This window comes from Ambystoma mexicanum, chromosome 1p (genome assembly GCF_040938575.1).
Source record: "Ambystoma mexicanum isolate Mex_15411 chromosome 1p, UKY_AmexF1_1, whole genome shotgun sequence".
Lineage (NCBI taxonomy): Eukaryota > Metazoa > Chordata > Amphibia > Caudata > Ambystomatidae > Ambystoma > Ambystoma mexicanum.
Window position 1 is genome coordinate 432,030,380 of NC_090921.1, and position 20,652 is coordinate 432,051,031.

Consider the following 20,652-nt stretch of genomic DNA (forward strand, 5'->3'; position numbering starts at 1 on the left):
GACAAGATCTCAGCCATCAGGAGGGCCACCACTCACTTCCTCAGCAGAGAGGTGACCTCGGCCTGGTGGTACCATCATCTCCTGGGTCTCTTAGCAGCGGTTTTATTAGCCGTCCCACACATGAGACTGAGGATGAGGAGGATTCAGCTGCACTTTGCGGCTTCTTGGAATCAGGAGTGGGGGCTCTCAATCCGACATGATCACGTTCCTCCATCTCTCCACCCGGACCTCACATGGTGGTCCAGAGACTGAAACCTACGGACGGGCAAGCCCTTCCGGCCTCCCAGCCGCAGATCGCCATCAACACAGACTCCTTGCTTGAGGGCTGGGGAGCCACCCTGGACGATCTCTCGGTCCGCAGCAACTGGACTCGAAAGAAGCAGGAGTACCACATCATTTGGTTGGAGCTGAACGCCATCTGGCTAGCGCTCACAGCATTCCTTTCACTTCTCAGGGGCAAGGTTGTCCTCATCCAGACAGCCAACTCGACCACTATGTCAACAAGCAGGGAGTCACCAGATCCCCGCCACTGTGCAGACTGGCAATCAGCATGTGGGAGTGGGCCCTGGAAAACTACATCTACCTCTCGGCAGTCCACTTTCTGGGGGAATCCAACCTGGAGGCAGACCGGCTCAGCCAGTTTGGAGCGGACAATTACAAGTGACCGCTAAACAACCTTGTTATTCAGGATATCTTCAACAGATGGAGTCTTCCCCCAGGTGGATCTCTTTGCCACCTGGTACAACAAGAAGTGCCCTCAGTTCGCCTCCTGGCAGGGACGGGACCCCGCCTCCCTGGGTGACGGAGATGCACCGATTCACCTTCTGACAGGCCCAGCACATCTTCTGGCGCAGCAGGGGAGGCAGGGTCATCCACCCCACGCCACAAAAACTAGCCCTCGCAGCTTGGTTCCTGAGCAGGTAACGCTAAGGCACCTAAGCCTCTCCCAGGCTAATCTGGAAATCATACAGGGCGCAAGGAGCAAAGCTAGCAGGGCCCAATATAAAAATAAATGGACCCACTGGGCAGACTCCAAGGAAATCGACCCCCTGGCATGTACTTTGGACGACGTGCTCTCCTTCTCGGCGCGCCTCGCCCACTCTGGCATGCAGGTGGACACATGTCGCACTTACCTCGCAGCCATTGGGGCTTAAATGAACTCGGAGGAGGGGGTCCTCTTCTCCTCCAATCCAATTGTCAAGAAACATTGCTCTACCCGCCCATCAGGACGCCACACCCTGTGTGAGACCTGAACATAGTCTTGGGCGCCCTGGTGCACAAACCGTTTGAGCCAATGGCATCCGCGGACATCAGGCTGGTCACCATTAAGACGGCCTTACTCTAGTCGGCCTCACCTCGTCTTGCAGAGTCAGCGAAATCCAGGTGCTGGTCGCCTCAGAATCATATACTACCTTTCAAAGGGACAAAGTAGTCCTGCGGACACACCCAGCATTTATGCCTAAGGTGCCGTCTGCTTTCCATTTGAACGAGGAAATAGTCCTGCCTATGTTTTCTGCCGATCCTAAGGAAGAAGCACAGAGTGCTGCACTGCCTGGATGTCAGGCGTGCCCTGAAATTCTACCATGACCGAACCAATGGCTTCTGCAAATCAGACTCCGTCTGTCACTTTCAGAGGCGCAAGACCAGGCCTCCATATCCCGCTGGATGGTCTCGGCCATCAAAGAAGTGTATGAGGGCCATCACAAGCTGTTTCCGGCGATCATGCACGCCCACGCAGTCGGGGCCAAGGCAACGGCCATCGCATTCCAGCACTATGTCACTTGGCAAGTCATAAGCGGGGCGGCCCCCTGGGCCACTCTCTCGGCTTTTTGCAAGCATTATTATTTGGATGTCTGCTCTAGATCTAGATCTGATGCAGCTTTTGGACAGGTGCCTAAGGATGGTCTCCTCTCCACCCTGGGGCTACATTCAGTTGTATTCGCCCATGCAGTATGGAGGAAAGGGGACGGAACATAAGAGTAATTATAAGTTACTCACTGTATTGACTAACAATCCCCGTTCCTCCATACGTCCCACCATCCTTCCCCCCCCCTTATAATACTGGTGTCATTAGGCAATGTTAAATCTATTGTCGATGCGTCAATGGGGACTGGGGTGTGGCGGAGGAGTCAGGGCAGCACATGATCCCAGGGCCGCACGCCTCTAGATTAAAAGGGGAAGAAGGTTTTTTCTGGTGAAAAGGGTTTGGTCTCCCGTCCCTTCGAAGGGATGCCCATGCAGTATGGAGGAAAGGGGACTAAAGACTAAGGCCCTCATTACGACCCTGGCGGAAATCGAAAAACGATGGCGGAAATGCAATACCGCCATCGAATACCGCTCGTTGCGACTATGACCCGTCACCGTAAAGTACGATGCCATTAGCGACACCGTAGTGAACGCCAACGCTAACTGCACCAAGTACGCGCACGCGCGCCATGCAAAACCGTAATTACCACCATGGCGCAACGGTACGCGAATGCTGACCCTAGCGGACATTTACATTACGCCATCAAGCATGGCGGAAAGTATCAATCCGCCATGGCGAGAAATACGGCATCGTGAACCAACCGTAAATGGCCCAACTGAGTGCCTGTACACCACTCCCTGGCCACATTGCACAACACCTCGTAGGTGCAATGAAGTAAAATGCAACCAGTGAAATGCACAAGTCACCCACGCATGCCAACGAACAAATGAATGTAGGGGCTCCAAGTGCCTTGTGAGTGGCCATCCATATTTGGCATGTCACCATTGCCGTACTGATGCAGCACAGGCATGCGAAGGTTCAAGTACAGCAAAATGAACTGAAAGATGAGACAAAACAACAACAGGCCCCCATCGCCTGACACCAGTGTAAGGCAACATTCAAAGCAGCATCCTTAGGGAGACTGCACCAGCCCTGTACACATGCCAGTAAACAAACCAACCATCAGCATAAGCATGTACCACACAAGTTGGCAGAGTGACTGAGCAGCCAGGCTCATCTCAAGAGGGTCCAATGGGAGCTGCAGGGCACAAATGGCACGAATACAGAAGCTATTCCAATGGACATGACCTCAGTCTCCCTCCAAGAAACGCACGCAAACACAGGCACCTGTGACCAGCCATTATCTGATAATCACATCATTCCACCAATCCACCTGGCTGACCGGCATCTGTTACACAAAAGCTAAACCCCCGCCCCTAAGCATGACATCATTAAAACAGTCATGATGGCAGCCCCTATCCCTGACCTCACTGGGCTTCGTAGGCAAACGCGGCCAGTACAGTACCACGCAACTATACTCAGAAGCCGGAACCCAATGCAGATCTACTCACAATACATCGCTCCACAAATAGGAATATGCTACATTACTTCCAAAGAATAACGCTACACGGTTAACATCAGACTAAAATTTTAATGCACATCAAATTCACCAAGCCCATACAGCTATTAGGTCATGAACCCCAAAATATCTACATTACTGTGGGCTGCATCCGCAATAAATGACCAGCTACTCCTTGTGTGACGCCCTGTTCCTTCATGGTACACAGGGGCTACATTCACGTCCAAAAAGGCAACATGGAAGCGCCTAGAACCGCAGGCCCGTCCCATTAGGTAGGCACTAGTCCAGCTGAAAGGTAGATATGTTGCTCCTAGCCACTAGTACTGCGTAAGGGCATGTGGCCCATTGGGGATCGTCCCATAAGATCGTAATGGTGCTCCACTGATGAACTCGAAGCAGCAGGTGTCGGGAGTAAAAGCCATCTGCAGGAGTGGCATACAGATGGCAGCGGCAAAAGGGGAGGCGATACCTGTCACCCAAATGAAATGAAAAACAATAGTATGGCCATCAGAACTTCATTTGAATCACTCACTTCAATGATCACACCAAATCTACAGCCATATGCATGCTAGCCCACTCAAAAGGATTATTTCCACCCATGAATCACTTGCCAATCATAACAATATAAATCGAGGTGAAAACACTATTACAAACGAGTGTTTGTGTGCATGCGTCTGTCAAAACAGAATCCATGAGATGGGATTAGTAACGTGCATAGACACAAGTGTTGGAAGGCGCGTCGAGACAGGGAGGGTTCAACAAGGGCAGATAGACGATGGTCCCACTATGGCAGCTCTGCATCACATAGCGCAGGGGAAGGGGATAGATACCAAAAAGCCATGTACATGGCAAACCTCTCTATTAAATCATCTGTCCATGCATCCATACATCATTCCCTCATCCCGGTATAAAAACGCATGATTATTAACTCACATTACATTTGAAATCTCCATTGAGTCTGTGCGTAATGCAGCCTGCAAAATCCACTGTGCTCCAGCCCGGAATTCTAGTGATGTGAAGTAACATGTATTTGGGAACGTCCTGCCTTATCGTCCACTACGCTATTGCGCATCCCATACTATTCATATCAATCATTGCATTCTCGCCATGGCCCCTGTCCCAAGGACATTAAACAATAGAACGTTATATTTGCAGTCAGACCTGTGGGCGTCTCCTCGCCGCTAGCTGAAAACCGAAAGCGCTGTCCTTCGAATTCCTCATTTGCAACATCACGTCGAAAAGGCATCCGTGGGCGCTCGAAATCACAAAATCATCCATGTAGTGCGGCAGTGTGTGAAAATGGCAACTGGCTTCACTCACAAATGGGACGCCCCGCCCGTCGGTGAACCTCGGTACAGTGCTCGCCCAAAGGGGATTGCAGCTGGCACAGGTGGAATGAATCACCACAGGTGGAGGCTATACAGCCTGAAAACACATAAATTGCACACCCAACCCCCTCCCACAACCACACCCACTCCAAAATGCTACCGGCAGGACTAGCGATGTTGGGCCTGGGGGACCTGATAGCACTGCAAGTACTCCAACTTCAAGAAGAAGACGAACACCAACTACTACAACAACCGGCCGCACAGAGGAGACGCAGGAGGAGGAGGAGGGCAAGGCAGGGCCAGCAAGGCCCACCAGCACAGCCACTACCACCACGCAGGCAGCCCGCAATCCCACGCCTCCGAGCTCATCCGTTCAACCTCACTGATGAGCAGATCCACACCCTCTACCGTTTGGACCGGGACACCATAATCTCCATTGTGGACATGACACAGGCTGACCTTGTCAGCATGATAGATAGCCCAACCGCCATCCCACCCCTACTGAAGGTGGTGTCTGTACTCCACTTCCTGGCCACAGGCACCTACCAGCACACAGTCGGACAGTTGCATGGCATTTCACAGCCACTGTTCTCACGGACACTATTGCAAGTGCTCGATGCCCTCCTGAAGCACGCAGACGACTACATCTCTTTACCACGCTCGGAGCAGGAGATTACAAACACAAAAGTTGGATTCCATGCACTGGCCGGCATACCGGGTTGCATTGGTGCCATCGACTGCACCCATGTGGAATTGGTTGTCCCACATGCCATGGAGGCCCAGTACCGCAACCGGAAGCAATATCATTCTCTTAATGTACAGATGGTGTGCGACTCCAACAGGATCTTTACACATTGTTGTGCCCGATTTCCTGGATCAACCCATGATTCTATGGTCTTGAGGAACTCTACAATACCACGCTACATGGAGCGACACGCAGGGAACAGATCCTGGCTACTCGGTGAGTCTCATTCCATGCATGATAATGTGGGGTATGTGATGCGGCAATGACCTGGCAGGAAGGGGGGGGGGGATGCGTACGTAGCAATGTCATTCCACAAACATCCTTTCTTGTCCACATACAGGTGATGCCGGGTATCCACTGAAGAGATGGCTCCTTACACCACTCCGGAACCCACAGGACCAGCATGAGGTGGACTACAACCATGCCCACTCACGTACCCGTGTAGTCATTGAACAGGCATTCGGCCTACTGAAGGCTCGTTTCTGCTGCCTCAGCAGGTCTGGCGGGGCACTCCTGTACCGCCATGAGAAGGTTGCAAAGATAGTCATGGCATGTGTCATGCTACACAACATGTGCGTACGTAGAAATGTGCCCATGCCCCCTGACGCAGAACTGCAAGCACCTGAAGATGGTCATGATGAGGCTGGGGATGTGGCAGCACCTCAGGGAGTCCGCGAGGCACAGGAGGCCCGTGAAATTCGTCAGAGTATCATAGATTCATGCTTCTAGCACTCACGCCTGGTGGCTGATACATGGACACGGGACTTGTGGCACTGTGTGTGTCTGGAACATGCACAATTTGGACTGTACGCCTATAAAGGCCTCGTACACAAAGATCAATGTCCACACGTCTCATTGGATGATTATGAGATGTTTATAGCATATGTGAAGTTATGTTACACACCCCATCGACCCGCCACCCAAGTAAGCCCAACACCCCCCCTCCACCCTCCTACCTCCCCCCCGAACACCAGTGTCCAAAGATGCTCATTGTCAGTGGGCAGACGCTATTGCAAGCCCCCTCTCCGGGTATCAGGGGCACCCCTGCCTGTGGAGCGCAGGTTCCTCCCAGATCTACGTTGGGGGCTGCCCTGGACGGAACTTGCAACGGATGATGTCTCTGCCTGCTCACGTCCATGCATGTCCCTAAGGGTTTGTGAGAGCTCAGTGAGCACACGGCGCACAGCGGCAAGTTCAGCACATACGTCTTTGGACGTCGCATGCAGTTCCCCCCTCACGCTCTCGGTGCTTCTCTCCATTTGTACCCTCAGGCTCTCGGTGCTTCTCTCCATTTGTGCCCTAAGTGTCTCAGTAGATGTTTCTATGGCTGCCTTAGTACCCCCACATTCATCATCATGGTCCTTGAGGAGCGTGGCCAGTTGCTGCTGTTGCACGATCACCTGGTCGAGGGACTGTTGCCTCTGCTGTGCCATGGCCATTTGCGGTGGTGTCACAGAGGGGCTGATCACCTCATGTTGCCTTGCCACAGGGCTTGTGGGGGATGGCCAGTCGTCTTGTGGGTGCCCCTGCGTGGTATCCTCATGGTGTAGGGGATGAAACAAACAGGGGGATTGAGACAGGTCATGGATGGGTCCTACATCGACAGCACCGTTGTCTGTGTCGGAGCATGCTGGCATCAATGCAGTGTCACCTATGGTGCTGCTGCCATCAGAAGCAGTGCCTTCTGTGGCATCCATTGGGGGGACCTGTGGTGCTGCTGGTGTGGGCATGCTGGCTGCTGGGGTGCCTGTTGAAGTCCCCTCCTGTGTGCTGCCACTTGATTTGGGCTGCTGCCGTGTCTTGATCCGTGCAGCTGAGGTGGAGGGTCTTTGGCCGTTGGTCTTAGCCCTCTTTGCAGGTGTGCTGGTAGGGGTGTCCTGCAGCTCGTCGTTTGACTCGGACCCTGTGGTGGAGTAAAGGAGGGCGAGCGTTATTTATGGGTCTGTGGAAATTGGAATGGCAATGTATCACATGCATTGGGGTGGTACCTGAGGGTGATTTGGGTCAGGGCCTTGGAGGTGGTTTCATTTCTGTGTGGATTGAGGATGCAGTTGTTTTGCAGCCTGCAGTTAGGGTGTGCATGCTGCACGTGTAGAGGGTGTTTTTAGGATTTTTAATTATTTATGTATTTAATGTGACTTTTAAAGTGCGCTATCAGGCCAATGTATGTGGCCGTTCTCCTGGACATGTGTTTCTGTTGCACTATGTGGCCACATGGTACTTCACATGATTGGACATTGTGGATTTAGCATTGTTTTATTTGGCCCACCTACCTGATTCTTCGGATGTCTGCACTCCTTTCTCCATCCCTCCGACTCCCTCTATGCTCTCCATTCCAATGGTGGAGGCACAGATTTCTTCCCAGGGGGTCAACTTGATGGGTGATTCTGATCCTCCCCCGGTAGCTGTGGCAATGTTACGGTTGGCTGATAGTATGCTCCGTACGCGTATCCGCAAGTCGTCCCATCGCTTTCTGCATTGCTGTGGGTTGCGGGGTGCGGTCCCCACCGCACTTACCCGCTGTGCCACCAGGGCCCATGTGGCCGCCTTGTTCGCAAGTGCCGTCCTGGTCATTTGCGTCGAGAAGACGACGGCAGCATTCTCCTGGAGGGTCTCTGTGAGCACGGTGAGTTCCTCATGGGAGAAGTGGACCTGCCGCTTGCGGTCGCACGCTTTTTTTGCTACTTTTCCCATTTTGTTTGTTTTAACTAGGGTGGCTGTCGGGTTGGGATGTGTCTCAGGGTCGGATTTTTAATGGTTGTGTTGGGATTCTGATTTTATAGGTGTGCGGCGTGCTGTTTCCCGTTCCGGCCCCATGTTTTTACTTCCGTTTCCGTATATTTACGGTCACCATATTTTGCGATTGGCGCTCATTACGGTGACCGCTATGATGGGTGGCGGAATTGCACCTAGGGCGCCGTACGACGGCGGAGAGGGGCGTTTTGGGGACATTTCCGCCATCGCGGACTTTGCACTTCCGCCATGGCGTAATGCTCGTGCCCGATGGGTCATAATTGGCCGCACTTTACTCCATCGTGCAATGGCGGAAACGCTATTTACGCTATGGCGGTCGGGTCTGTTACTTTCCGCCAGGGTCGTAATGAGGGCCTAAGAGTATGTTAGTTACTACGGTGAGTAACTTATAATTTCTTTGTCGTGCCCATTGCATTTTCCCTTTTCAGCCTTTGGGTCGCTCGTACCCTCTTCCTGTTTTCGGGTCACTTGCACCCTCTGTTGGCTTTCTCTCGCTTTCTCACTTTGTTGGGTTGCTTGCACCCTTTTCCAATATATTCTTTAAAGTTCACTTTCCTCTTATCTCTCTCCTCCATGCCACTAGCGCATCTTTCTTTATGCTTTTCTTTCTTTCTGCTTTCTTTATCTTCGTGTCGCTTACTAATCTTGTCTGCTTCCACTCCTGATACCCGCACGCTCCCGATTTTATCTCTTCACTTCAATGAAAACTCACTGGGAAGCGTACCGCTGGCGAGCGGTCTCCTCTGGATACATTGGGTCGAGGTCAGGGTCTCACCAGCTGCCCCTCAGGCACCCTTGAGACTGCCACACGTACACGTCCCAAGGGAACAATCATTTCTTTGGGCTCTGCCAGTCTGCCTCACTCAGTCTGTTTGGAGAAACGGCTCCCTAGTCACGCTGCAGCCCCTCAGACACACCGGGCCTGCGTCCACGGACGCCGCTCTCCTCTGAACTATACAGGCTTCTCCCACTGCAGCTTCCTGCTCATTGACTCTCCTGGTCCCAGCAGCAACATCAGCTCGCTCATACTCTTGGGCAGAACCACATCTTTTAAACTGGTGTAGAGTCAAATGGTCAGGTGTGAATAGTAAGTTAAGTGCCTGACCTTGCCTGACTCGATTAGTGGAACAATTTAAAGGTGTTAACGGTAGGCCTCACTTTGTATTCCTATGTTTCAATTGGTAATGTTTATTGCTCTCTCTTGCATCTTCCTCGTCCCAGTACTTATTGGAAATGGGGAGAGGTAGGTGAGGTGTGATTGGAAATACCCCATTAAGGCTGAGGAAGAGTGGGTTGGTGTAGAATTGAAAGCACCTTACTGTTAAGTTAGTCATTGTGTACGACATAGTTAATTGGTGGACATTCGATTAAAAAAACAAAAAAATTCCTGGAGGTTGTGGGAGGTTCATTAAGATGTTTTTTTTCTTTTACAGATGATTATAGCAGCGCACCATTGGTAAGCCCGATCTCGCCACATTCCCTCTCATCAAATCCATCTTCTAGAGATTCCTCACCAAGCCGAGAAGCCTCTGTTACTATAACTAGCCTGCGGCCACCAATCATCATCCATAGCTCCGGGAAGAAGTACGGCTTCACCTTGCGTGCGATTCGCGTGTACATGGGGGACAGTGATGTGTACACTGTGCACCACATGGTGTGGGTAAGTATATACCACAAGTAATTTGAATCTCTAACTAAGGGAGGGTAACATGTGCACCAAACACGGTCCACACATCAGTGTTCCAGCTGCAGCACATCAGACCAGTGACAATGGTGTCTGAAGAATTTCTAATGAGAGGAGACTAGCAGTCCCTCCCCCTCCCCACAATTGGATAACCCCTCATAGCAGCTCGAGCACATCACAAGCATAAAGGATAATGTACTTGTTAGGATTGAGAACGTACACATTTTGCATCGCTTAATATTGGACTACTAAGGAGCTGGCATTACCATTTTGGTGGATTCTTCTTAAAAATCAGTTTCTATCAACTCTTTACATTTAGAATACTCCCATAACACAGTGGCTTTGAAATCCAACTTCTGGCTAGCAGTGTAACAAATGGCCTTCAAGATTTCTGACCAAGGAATCTGGCCGCACAGCACACCCTGTACATTGCCATCAGTTCGGAAAAAGGAATAAGCGGGTTTGCCCCAAAAACTATTTGGGAGCAATTCAGAGGAAAAATGTCAGGCGCTGTAGATCAGAAATGATGTTGCAATCTGACCCCGGTCTTAAGGTTCCCACCAGATCTGCTAAAGTTCAGCAATGCTCTGAAGACTGTATAGTTCCATCAATTCTTCCCAGAATAAACCTAAACCATTAAGAATGTTACTTCTTTCTGATTGTTATACCTATAAGCAATTTCATAATATCTGGCTGTGTTACTTTGCTTGTCCCTGGCGTACTGCAATATTTGTCCCTCAAACACTATTATTTAGTACTCTAGCCACTAGCACTTCTTCTATGCACAATGTATTCCGTATTCATAGAGGTCTAGAGTAGCTACAAGCAACGTGCCATGCAATGTAAATTATACATTTTTAAAAACGGGATTCCGTCCCTTGCTATACAATTCCACACTAATTCGTTTTAAATAGGTTTATGCAAGATTGTGTGCAGAATGTTTTGGAATGTGATTACAAGTCGTCTATCCTTGTTCTCCATGTGGCGAAAATGAGTAATGCTCGACTGTGAATTATCCTGTTTGAAATCACCGAATTCTGAATTTTCCTCTACATTGAAGTCTTCAAGAGGCAAACCCTGTAACATTGGCATGGCTCACAATTCCGACGGAACATGGATTGCTCAGTTGTATTCATACTTCCTTGCGACTACCATCTGCCCAGTCCTTGCCTGTTTCTGATGAGGTTGTGTGAGGATCTTTATCGTATCATTTTGGATCTGGAAGAACTGGAGCCGAGTGATCATGTTTCCTGTACAAGTTCGTCCCTCACACCAAAGTTGTGTGTCGACGAGGGCTTGGTCGGTGTAGCCATTCTTTGTTTTGTGTGAACCTTTGGTCTGAGCAAAAGCTAGGGTTGGGTAAAAGTGTCCAGCTTTGCCACTTGCAGATTATACAAGGACAACCAGCACTCCCATATTCCCATTTTAATAATCACTTTGGTTTCTGATTCTTAACCTCATTGATTAGCCTTCCTTTCTGATTTACCATATTTTGCAGGACTACTTTTTGATTGCTCTGATTTTTCTGATCTTCTATTCTTAGAGTGTAGAAGATGGGAGCCCAGCTCACAAAGCAGGACTGAGAGCCGGCGACCTCATCACACACGTGAACGGAGAATCTGTGCTGGGGCTGGTGCATATGGATGTGGTGGAGCTTCTTCTAAAGGTACCTTTTGGGAGGGTAGTTATTTCTTTCACTTGCTTATCTTTTGGAGCAATTATGTATGAAAAGGGGTGGAATGTTATATCATATTGTTACTTATGGGTTTTGTTACAGAAAATTCTCAGAAATGTGCTAGTTCCCTTCTACCTTAGAGACCCCGAGCTCTTTTGCTGGACTTTAGGACTTGTCATTTCTATTCTGGAGAGAGTGAGACCTTTTTCCCACTCTTGCATGTAATTTTCTTTCATTTGGACACTGTTTCCTTTGCTTTTGGAGTCTGACATACTCCATAGGCATCCTCTTTTTACATTGTGGCACACAGCACCTTCAGTGCAGTGGCACAGGGAAGTCCTTTAGATTTCCCAAAGGTTTAAATACCTTCTCTTGGATAAACTACTGTTTCCAAGAGCAGTAAAGTGAAATTGACTTAATTTACCTTTGTTACTTTGTAGACCCAGCACACACCATCTTATGCTGAGTGCTGGAGGGGTTACTTGGTATCCCCTTTTGTCTACTTTCTCATGTAACATTTTTATATTACCCTTTCTACAATTGTATATATTGTATTTCCCCTCACCTTGTATATACTTGTATAGTACTGTATCTTCCTCTGTATATATCATTGTATCTCATACTCGCCTTGTATATTCCTGCATAATATTTCTGTATCTATCGTTTAGAATTATTGTAACTTTGTACCCTAAGAAATGCGCCTAGATACCTTTTGGATTTGGTGCGCTATATAAGCAAATAAAACAAAGAAATGAATGACTGGTGGCAGTGGTTTACTTTTTCCTACCATTGTGTGTTTTTAACGCAGACTGAATCCTCAGCTGCCGTATTGCACCCATGGGTCCCCATTTTGTCACAATGGCCCGTCTTCTTTTTTCATCATTTCTTGCTGGAAAGGTCCTTCTTGAGATTTACTCTGCACGCCAAACCAGGTTTGGTCCTTTTGTTCGTTTTTTCTTTGGCGGGGTTCCCTGCTGAAGCCCGCCTCTGTCTCCAGCGTATCTGGCAGGGCAGGAAGCGAGGGAGATTCCCAAAACTCCCTGAGCTTAGTCTCCTTGGTTACTAGAATGCACCCAAAGGTGATTGGCTGGAGGGCTGTCCTTACAGGACAGCCACCCTGCTGTGAGAGTGACAGCGATGCTGCAAATGAATGGGAGAAACCTGCATAAAAGGCGAGGTCTTTTGCAAGGAAGGCAGAGTTGACCACTGGACGAAGGAATCCAAAGAACTTGGAAGAGAAGCTTTCTGCAACTCCTGGACCATTGGTTTGCCTGGTGAAACCCTGCTGCAGTGCTTGGGTTGTTGGGACCAATTCAACCTAAGACCAACTCGACTGAAAACCCTCTCTCTGATGGCTGTACTTCCACTGCAGGAACCGAGTGCCAGGGAACAGGAACACCAGAATGGAGTGCATCGTTTTTAAGCCGCCTCCCTCAAAGCAGGACTGACCAAGCCTGACCCACCTCGAGTTCTGGACCCCAGAAGCAAGCAAAGTCCACAAGGTGTCCAAGAACTGCGGCGGTGCTATTTGCGAGTAGCTGAAACCGTGAAGTGCCGCTGAACTGAACGGTGTCCATTGCTGCCGCTGACCTTCAAACCATAGTGCAGAAGTCCCCAGTCGTCCTCCCTCTTGTCCCCATGACTGAGGCCCAGGAACAGAAGCCAGCTTGACCCCTTTCTTCAGACTCCAGGTGCTGTGAACTAAGGGGTACTTGCCTCTTGTTTAGCTTGCTTGCTCTCCCTTGAGACTTGCATTTGCTGGCTTTTTTGCAGAGTGGCTTGCAGCTTTGCCCTCACAAGCCTCACAGCTTGTGGCCCAACAGTGATTTTTTTTTCATCAAAACTCTCTATAAAATTGTGCCAGCCTTTTTACTTGCCTTCAAGAAGTGTCTCAGCTCCTCTAGATTTTGCTGAATTGACATTGGCTGTCCTGGCTCCCTGAATACTCTTCTTAACCTCTGGCTTTGTGTTGATCTGTCCCTCCAAAAAGTCATACATTCTTTACTTGAATTTACAGCTGGGAAAGGGTTAATCATATTGAATTGGGGGATTGAAAAGTGCTTACCTGTTTGAGAAACTTGTTAACCTTTATTTCCTTCCCTAACTTTTTCCTTTTTGACACCAAATTAGTATTGCTCTAAATGTACAAGTGATATAACAATGTCCACAGTGTCCTAACTATTGACGCCACCTCAGGGTGTACGAAGTGTTTTTGTGCCATCCCAAAAGGGTATCTACTTATTTATTGAAACTGAGTGTGTATTTTGAAGTATACTTAAGTGTTATACATCTCCTCCCTTCTAAAAAGGGCATATTTTAAAACTGACTTATTAATAAATAATTATTTATTCAAGAAACCTTGAGTATAAGTGTTATTTGGATACTTGTCACTGTGAAACGCTTTTGTTGCAACCCTACAGCTCACATTTACCCCTCTTGAGATAAACCTGGCTGCTCAGTCACTCTACCAACTTGTATAGTACAGGCCTATACCAAAGGTTGGGGTTACCCATTGCCAAGAGGACAAGGCTGGTATAGTCTCCCACATGATTACTACAGACGGTCTTGCCCAACACATTTCATTCTCCCTCAGATAACTTATCTAAAAATCATCCTTCAGGCGTCTGACTTTGGAAAAGTTTTCTGCCACCTGGGGGGTGCACTGCATCATTGGTAACCATGTGTTTGGTGGGACGTCATGGGCAGTATATATGGAGCACCATGAACTCTGTTCCTTTTCTCTGCACACTCAGCATGCTACTTCTGTGCTACCACTGCATCGCTGCAATTTATCATGCATCATTTCTCCCTCCTGAAACCTGCTGGCTAGGGTGTAGAAGTATGCAAGAGTAGACTAAAATGGAGGACTGGCTACCCATTCAAGCACTCGTGTTCAAGACAGCCTCCATCACCTACAAAGCAATTGCAACAGAATCCGCGAAATAACCAGGCTCGAAAAAATAACTGCAAGAGGGAGTAGGGTAGGGCAGGACAGGAAACCAGCCTTATCATGCAGCACACCCTATCTCTGGAACAAATTACCAACATGGATAGGACTGACGCGGTCACTCAATGATGCCAACCCTAGGATGGTTTTGGGCCTTGTGCCCTAAAGTCATCCGTTCTAAATGTATGCATTTCAGGTAGGTTTATTAAGGAATTTTACGATGCCAGAGATTATGATTCAAAGATCAAAAAGGTAAGTAAAGTTCAGGTATATAAACTAACCCAATCCCAGTCACCAGGATAGGCAAAAGAAGAGAGCTTTGACCAGGCCTCTGCTGACCAAAGTCTGGAAAGAATATTTTAGGGACACAACTTTACTCCCATGTAACCCTATGGAGAACTGGGTCAAAGGACAGGTATGTTAACTTTCCACTTGTTACAACATCTTTGTAGCAACAGACATTCAGACACCAGGATGTGTACTGTGACCGAACAGCCACAGTCTCCACATACAGGCTCACACACAACTGTTTCTTTGCCTGGGAAAGCAACAGTTTTCCCAGGGAAAGGGCTTCCCATAGATGGCAGTTCCAGACCTGAGGGTGCAGGGAGGCCAAAGAACAATATGGCCAAAGGACGAGCAAAAAACCTTGTGACATAGCCAACTAAGTAACCGTCTGCAGTAAATGAAGAATTACATGGGGGGGGGGGGAGTTTAAAACCCTCCAGAAAAATGTCTGCTGCCACCAACTCATCTTAGGCACATTCTAAATGTAACCAAAAAACAATTGCAGAAAAAGTTATTAGGATACAAAGTATCCCAACTGCACTTCACGCTAGGGTGGTGTGTGCAATTGTGACAATGCAATAAATGCACTGAGAGACTGAGGACCAGTTTCACAGAAGCCATTTATAATGGCGCAATCCCATAGGAAAACTATCTGTGAATCAGGCCCTTAGTCTCTCAGTACTGACACGCTTATGGACTGATCAGTTTCTCCATAAGAATGAGCAAAAAGATAAGAGAAGTATAGCAGATGGCTTCAAATTATTCAAATCAAAGCTAAAAGTATCCCATAGATGTCTATGCAACATTGAAAACGTTCCTAAGCATAACAAATGAGCGAATGGCATCACTATATTTTTTAAAGAACCTATTCTTTATTTTGGAAAAGGCAAAAGATCAAACATTACACTAACATGCAAATAAACTTTGAAAAACAAATGTGGAACACTGTAATGCGCAAGAAACAGTTTCAGGAGTTCTTGAATGTTTTGTAATACATTTTTCCCACAAGGAAAAATATAATCGCAGGTAAGTAAAACACGTTTCCTAACTAGACAACGTTTCAAGAGATAACAACGGAGACCAAGTGTGTGGATCTGGGGCACTTTCTTTGCCAGAAAAAGTTGTCATATGTGAGTCCCAAAGATCAGTTTCACGCGTTCAGGTGGAGTGAGGCCCACAGGAGCCTTTGGGACAAATAAGTTACCCAATGATGAGGAAGGAAGTGATGAAAGGATTCTCCAGCAGTCAGTTCGAGAGTCAGGGGAACAATACCTTGGTTCTGAAAAAGCAATACTGTAGCAAGTGGCTGGTGGTTTCCAGAGGTGATCACTGTGCACATTTGGTGACCAGTTTAGGTTCCAACGATGACAGGGACTCAAAAGCCCCTGGAAGGAGTGAATGATGATTCTGTGGTTCTTGGGTCTAGGGTTAGAACCATAGGAGCTGAAGCATGAAGAAGCTGCAGTAGTTGGCAATGCAGGGATCCACCATCCTCCATTGGCCCAGGATCTGCTTCTGAAACTGGTTGTCTTGAAGAAAGGCATGCTAAGTCACAATAGAGATGAACCACTTACTTCTGCATCCTGCAATGTAGACACAGTTGGTTTAAGAGAGGCAAGGCCTTCAAACAGGAGCTATGATCTAGTTGTCACTAGTGGATACAGAGGGAGGGTACTGTAGTCTGTTCCTTCTGGTCATTCTGCAGAGGCTGAGCTCCAGCGTTTAATTTGGTGAAGTGTCAACGGGTGCTGGTCCTTCCTCGAGCAGCATTCCTTCCAGAGTAAAGGTGCAGTGTTCCAGTGGCTTAGACAAGGTGAGTGGGTAAGGGTGCCTTCTTCCTTCCCTCTTGCAAGGCTGCGAGTGAACGTAGCACTCGTTCACACACCAAACATGATTCATACAGAAGGGTTCCCACACAAAGGAGTGAATACCCACTATCCCAAATTGACATCTGCCAGTCACAACTGTTTTTGGCTGACTACAGCCCCAAGTCCCAGGGTGCAGTGATTCTGTGGCCAACAATGGCCCCCTCCTATGACAGCACAAATAGGAACAAGAAATAGTCATGTGACCCCTCCTGGTTTCAAGGGAAACAAAGACAACCTCCAATATGTGACATGGAAGGGGGCAAAAATACCCAGCAGGTAAAATTGGGTTCCACTGCATGGAAACCTATTTCACAAGCTAACAAACCACCAAACTAGCCTCTGGATCCTGTAAGGTGACCCTGCCATAGAAGTCATAAGGACTCTTAAGAGACAGCACATACAAACAGGGCCACAATCTCGGTCAGTCTTTGGATTAAGCCTGGCTGGGAGAAGAAACGCGCCTAAAACCCTAGCAAAAATTACAGGAGGGTCGGGCCGCCTGACGAGCGAAGGCTTGATGACTCTAGGGGCACACAGATACATAGTCAGTGATGCCCTCAAAGTGGTCTCACTGGGGGAAAAAGATGCTGGAGAATCAATCATGAGGGAAAAGAAAAGGTGACCAGGAGATAATGGTAGCATGAGGATTTCCAATGTCTGCATGAAATCCGGTCCACCTTTCCTCTGTGTATTACTTCCAATCGGATCAATCCTTGTGTGACGAGTTCAGAAGTCAATAAAATGCCCCAAGTAGGTAATATGAAGGGTCACAAAAGCACCTATTACGTTGTCTTTCTAGCTTTCATGAGAGAAAGCTTTCAGCATTCTGTGGATTTCCCTCTGCTTATGCCCGCTTCCAATTCCCATCTTTGGTTTTTCAATTCACGCAGTGCCTAAAGTGGGCAGAAGAGCCAGGTGAAGAGAAACAAAGGGTAGCCACATCAAAGCAAGCATGCTGTAGCAATATAAATGGCCAGGAGGTAATGGATGTTGAGCTGGATTTTCAGATTCGGCCCTGTGGATAGATTGAGATGAAATGGGACCAACACTAATGTCTAGCCAAACTATCTGGGTAGTGTGACTGAACAGCAAGGCTTAGACCTGGGGGAGTCTGATGTGGTGAAGGGGTCAGTTAAGCACACACAAAATACTCTTATTACATATTTGATTGTATACAATAGCACTTATTTAGGCCTGGAACCAGGTAAGTGATCAAAACCTTGAGAACCAATTGGTTGAACATTAAGCAGTTGGCAGACATCATACGAAACCTTAAGATTAAAGCTCTAACCTGAAGAAGACCTTCCCTAGCTAGAAAAGAAGAAGCCTTTAGGAAGATTGAACAAATGTTGGCTTGAGCCACCAAGTAGTTGTATGTGTCCCAAAGTTTAGGAAAAGCCAAAAAAAAGTCTTTAAAAGACCCTCTCCCAATCCAGCCACCTTGGAAGAGACCCAGGTGGAGGATACCAGGCCAGAACACTACTGTTAAACGCTAAATAAGGGAGAGGCTAGGACTTTGCACCCAGACAGCCCTATGGGGGCTGGGTGCCAACATATTTATTCACCCCCCCTGTACTCTGATTTACCCAGGGACCTCCATAAGAGTTCTTGAAATCGCTAGGGCTTCTGGATTCGTGCCTTGGTTCCATTGGGGGAAACCCAGGGGTTGCTGGTGCAGATGAAACTTCAGGTGGACGGTTATTGTGTACAGCTAGTTTGCGGTTCTGTGCTCCGATGAACTGTATTCTGGGAAGCTGGATACCCAGGACACATAATTCAGGACCACCACTACGGCGACAGCCTCGGGGGACTTGCAGGAGGCAAAGTAGGCAGCAAACCGCAATGGCCACTTGAAGAAAATGTCAGAAGGCAACTCTTGTGGCTGAAACAAAGGTGATGGTCCTGTAAGGATGCTCTTCGTGTTGGAGAGCTGCTTCTTCAGGGAAATGCTTCTTGTTCCATGGGCTGTGGATCTGCCAAGTATCAAGTCTCAACTCGGGACGGCGACAGTTTCAGCGACGTAGCCCAGGAGGACATCTGGCTAGCTCACAGGATGGTTTCCGGGACTCTTCCAAGCACTTCAGCAGCTTGATCTTTGAGCCGAAGCCAAGACTGGTTGATCCCCCCGGTCCAGGGTTTGAGGCACTGATAAGTCTTCAGATGTTCTACGGAGAGACAGGGCTTCGCTACGCAAGTAAAGAAAGGGCTCCTGGCGATCTTCCAACAGAGTTCTGGGTCTTCTGCCAGCTGCTCTCCTTCGTAGGGTTCATTGCTCCAACGATGATCTGACAAATGTCTTCAGGAGTCCCACTTATATCCAGGCTGGAGTTGTCCCCAGCTTACCAATGACCAGGACCTGCCCCATTCAAACTGGCAGGGACTGTCCAATCCTGGACAGCCTCTGGCAACACCATCTGCTCAGCTTTGCTTTCCCCAACAAAGGGCTTAGCATATAAGGACAATCTGGCCGCTCCAGGGCAGGAAGGTTAGACAACAAGATGATCTAAGGACAGGCACAAATCTCATAGCACAGCCTTTTTAAAGGTTATGGTACTCTTTTGTGACAATAAGCGGTAAAATACAAATGTTCACGAGACTCAAAAAGAAAGTACTATAACTATCTACTGTCACTAGCCCATCCTGGACACACCCTGCAAGTAACTGCTAAGTTACCAAAAACAAAGTTACAGGGACACAGTGTGATGTGTGCAGCAGAAATAAACTGCAAACTTTCTTATGGAGAAGAGTCGTCATGCACTGATAGCCATAGGGACCAATCAGTGCCCCCAAAACCGGCGAGTTTATCAAGGTAAGTGGAGCAAAAAGGCTTCACTTACCACCAAAAGTCAGTAAAGGTTTAAAACAATAGCAAGAAGTTGGTTGTCCCTTTGATTTCTATTAAGGGAAATTGGCACACACAAAAAAAATCTTTTATAAAAGGATGGAAGAAACATGGAGGAGTCAGCTGACTGAATCGCAAAGAGGAAGTTTGCAGTGACTGCTATAGATGGTCTTTCTGAAATCTCAAAAATGTGTGCCTGTTATTCCTTCAGATGAGGACGGTAATGGCTTTGGCTATCTTCAAAGAAGCATATAAGATTGCAATCATGACCCCTGGAGCTTTGCATTTATCAAGACTGATGTCTTTCAGAATGGATCTTCCTAATTGGTGCAACTATTTTACATCTTTCTTGGCAAAGTTGCTTACTCAAGTACAGATGCCAGTAGCAGGAATGCCCGCCTGTCAGCTGTCAACCCCTTAGTCCGGGTTAGTCCATGCTGATGGCAGGACCCACTTCTTCCACTTGATGACGATGTGCTCTTATATTTTCTTTTCATCAATGGGTGTGTACAGGATATGAAATTAGTAGAGGAAAATGAACATATCTATACAACAATCGGAACTCATTTTTTTTCTTTTCCACACAGAGCGGCAACAAAGTGGCCTTGAGAACCACACCACTGGAGAACACCTCCATAAAAATTGGCCCAGCCAGGAAGAACAGCTCAAAAGGCAGGATGGCCCGCAGGAGCAAGAAGAGTCGGAAAAAGGAAGGACAAGACAGGTGTGTGGCAGTTAGTTGATTATACATTCTGATTGGACAACATTGTACTCTGTATTTGAACTGCTGAAGGTGTATTAAGATAATGGGCAGCATCCACGGACGATTTTCGAATAAATTCAGAAATTATGGTGGCCCAATGGGAAGTGGGAGGCTGGCCAAAATGGGGGAGGCTGTGTGGGAGACCCTGGTCAGAGACAGTTTTGCAACAGGGAGTCAACAGACCCAGTGGGGGTGTGTTGTGTACGCAGACAGACTGTATTTTATTTATTTATATAGCGCACCTAACTCTGAGGTATCTGGGCGCATTACATAGGTTACACAATTGGTTGCATAACAGATAAGATACAGTACAGAAGATAAGACGCTTAACAGATATATACAAATACTTTACAGAATACATACAACTGTGCCACCCCACCCCCCTCTGATAATAACTGGCAGGTTACATTGAAGAGTGGGAACACAATGAAG

The 20,652-nt window shown here is 48.0% G+C and overlaps 1 protein-coding gene across 6 annotated transcripts in view; it reads left to right on the top strand.

The window, feature by feature from the left end:
• Positions 1–20,652, top strand: part of MAST3 (microtubule associated serine/threonine kinase 3) — a 1,229,968-nt gene that overhangs the window by 1,173,888 nt on the left and 35,428 nt on the right. For all 6 annotated transcript variants that reach the window (XM_069649250.1, XM_069649247.1, XM_069649248.1 and 3 more), the window contains 3 exons: positions 9,587–9,813; positions 11,381–11,503; positions 20,045–20,181. In XM_069649250.1, coding sequence (XP_069505351.1) covers positions 9,587–9,813; positions 11,381–11,503; positions 20,045–20,181 — 487 coding nt within the window. The remainder of the gene's footprint in view (positions 1–9,586; positions 9,814–11,380; positions 11,504–20,044; positions 20,182–20,652) is intronic.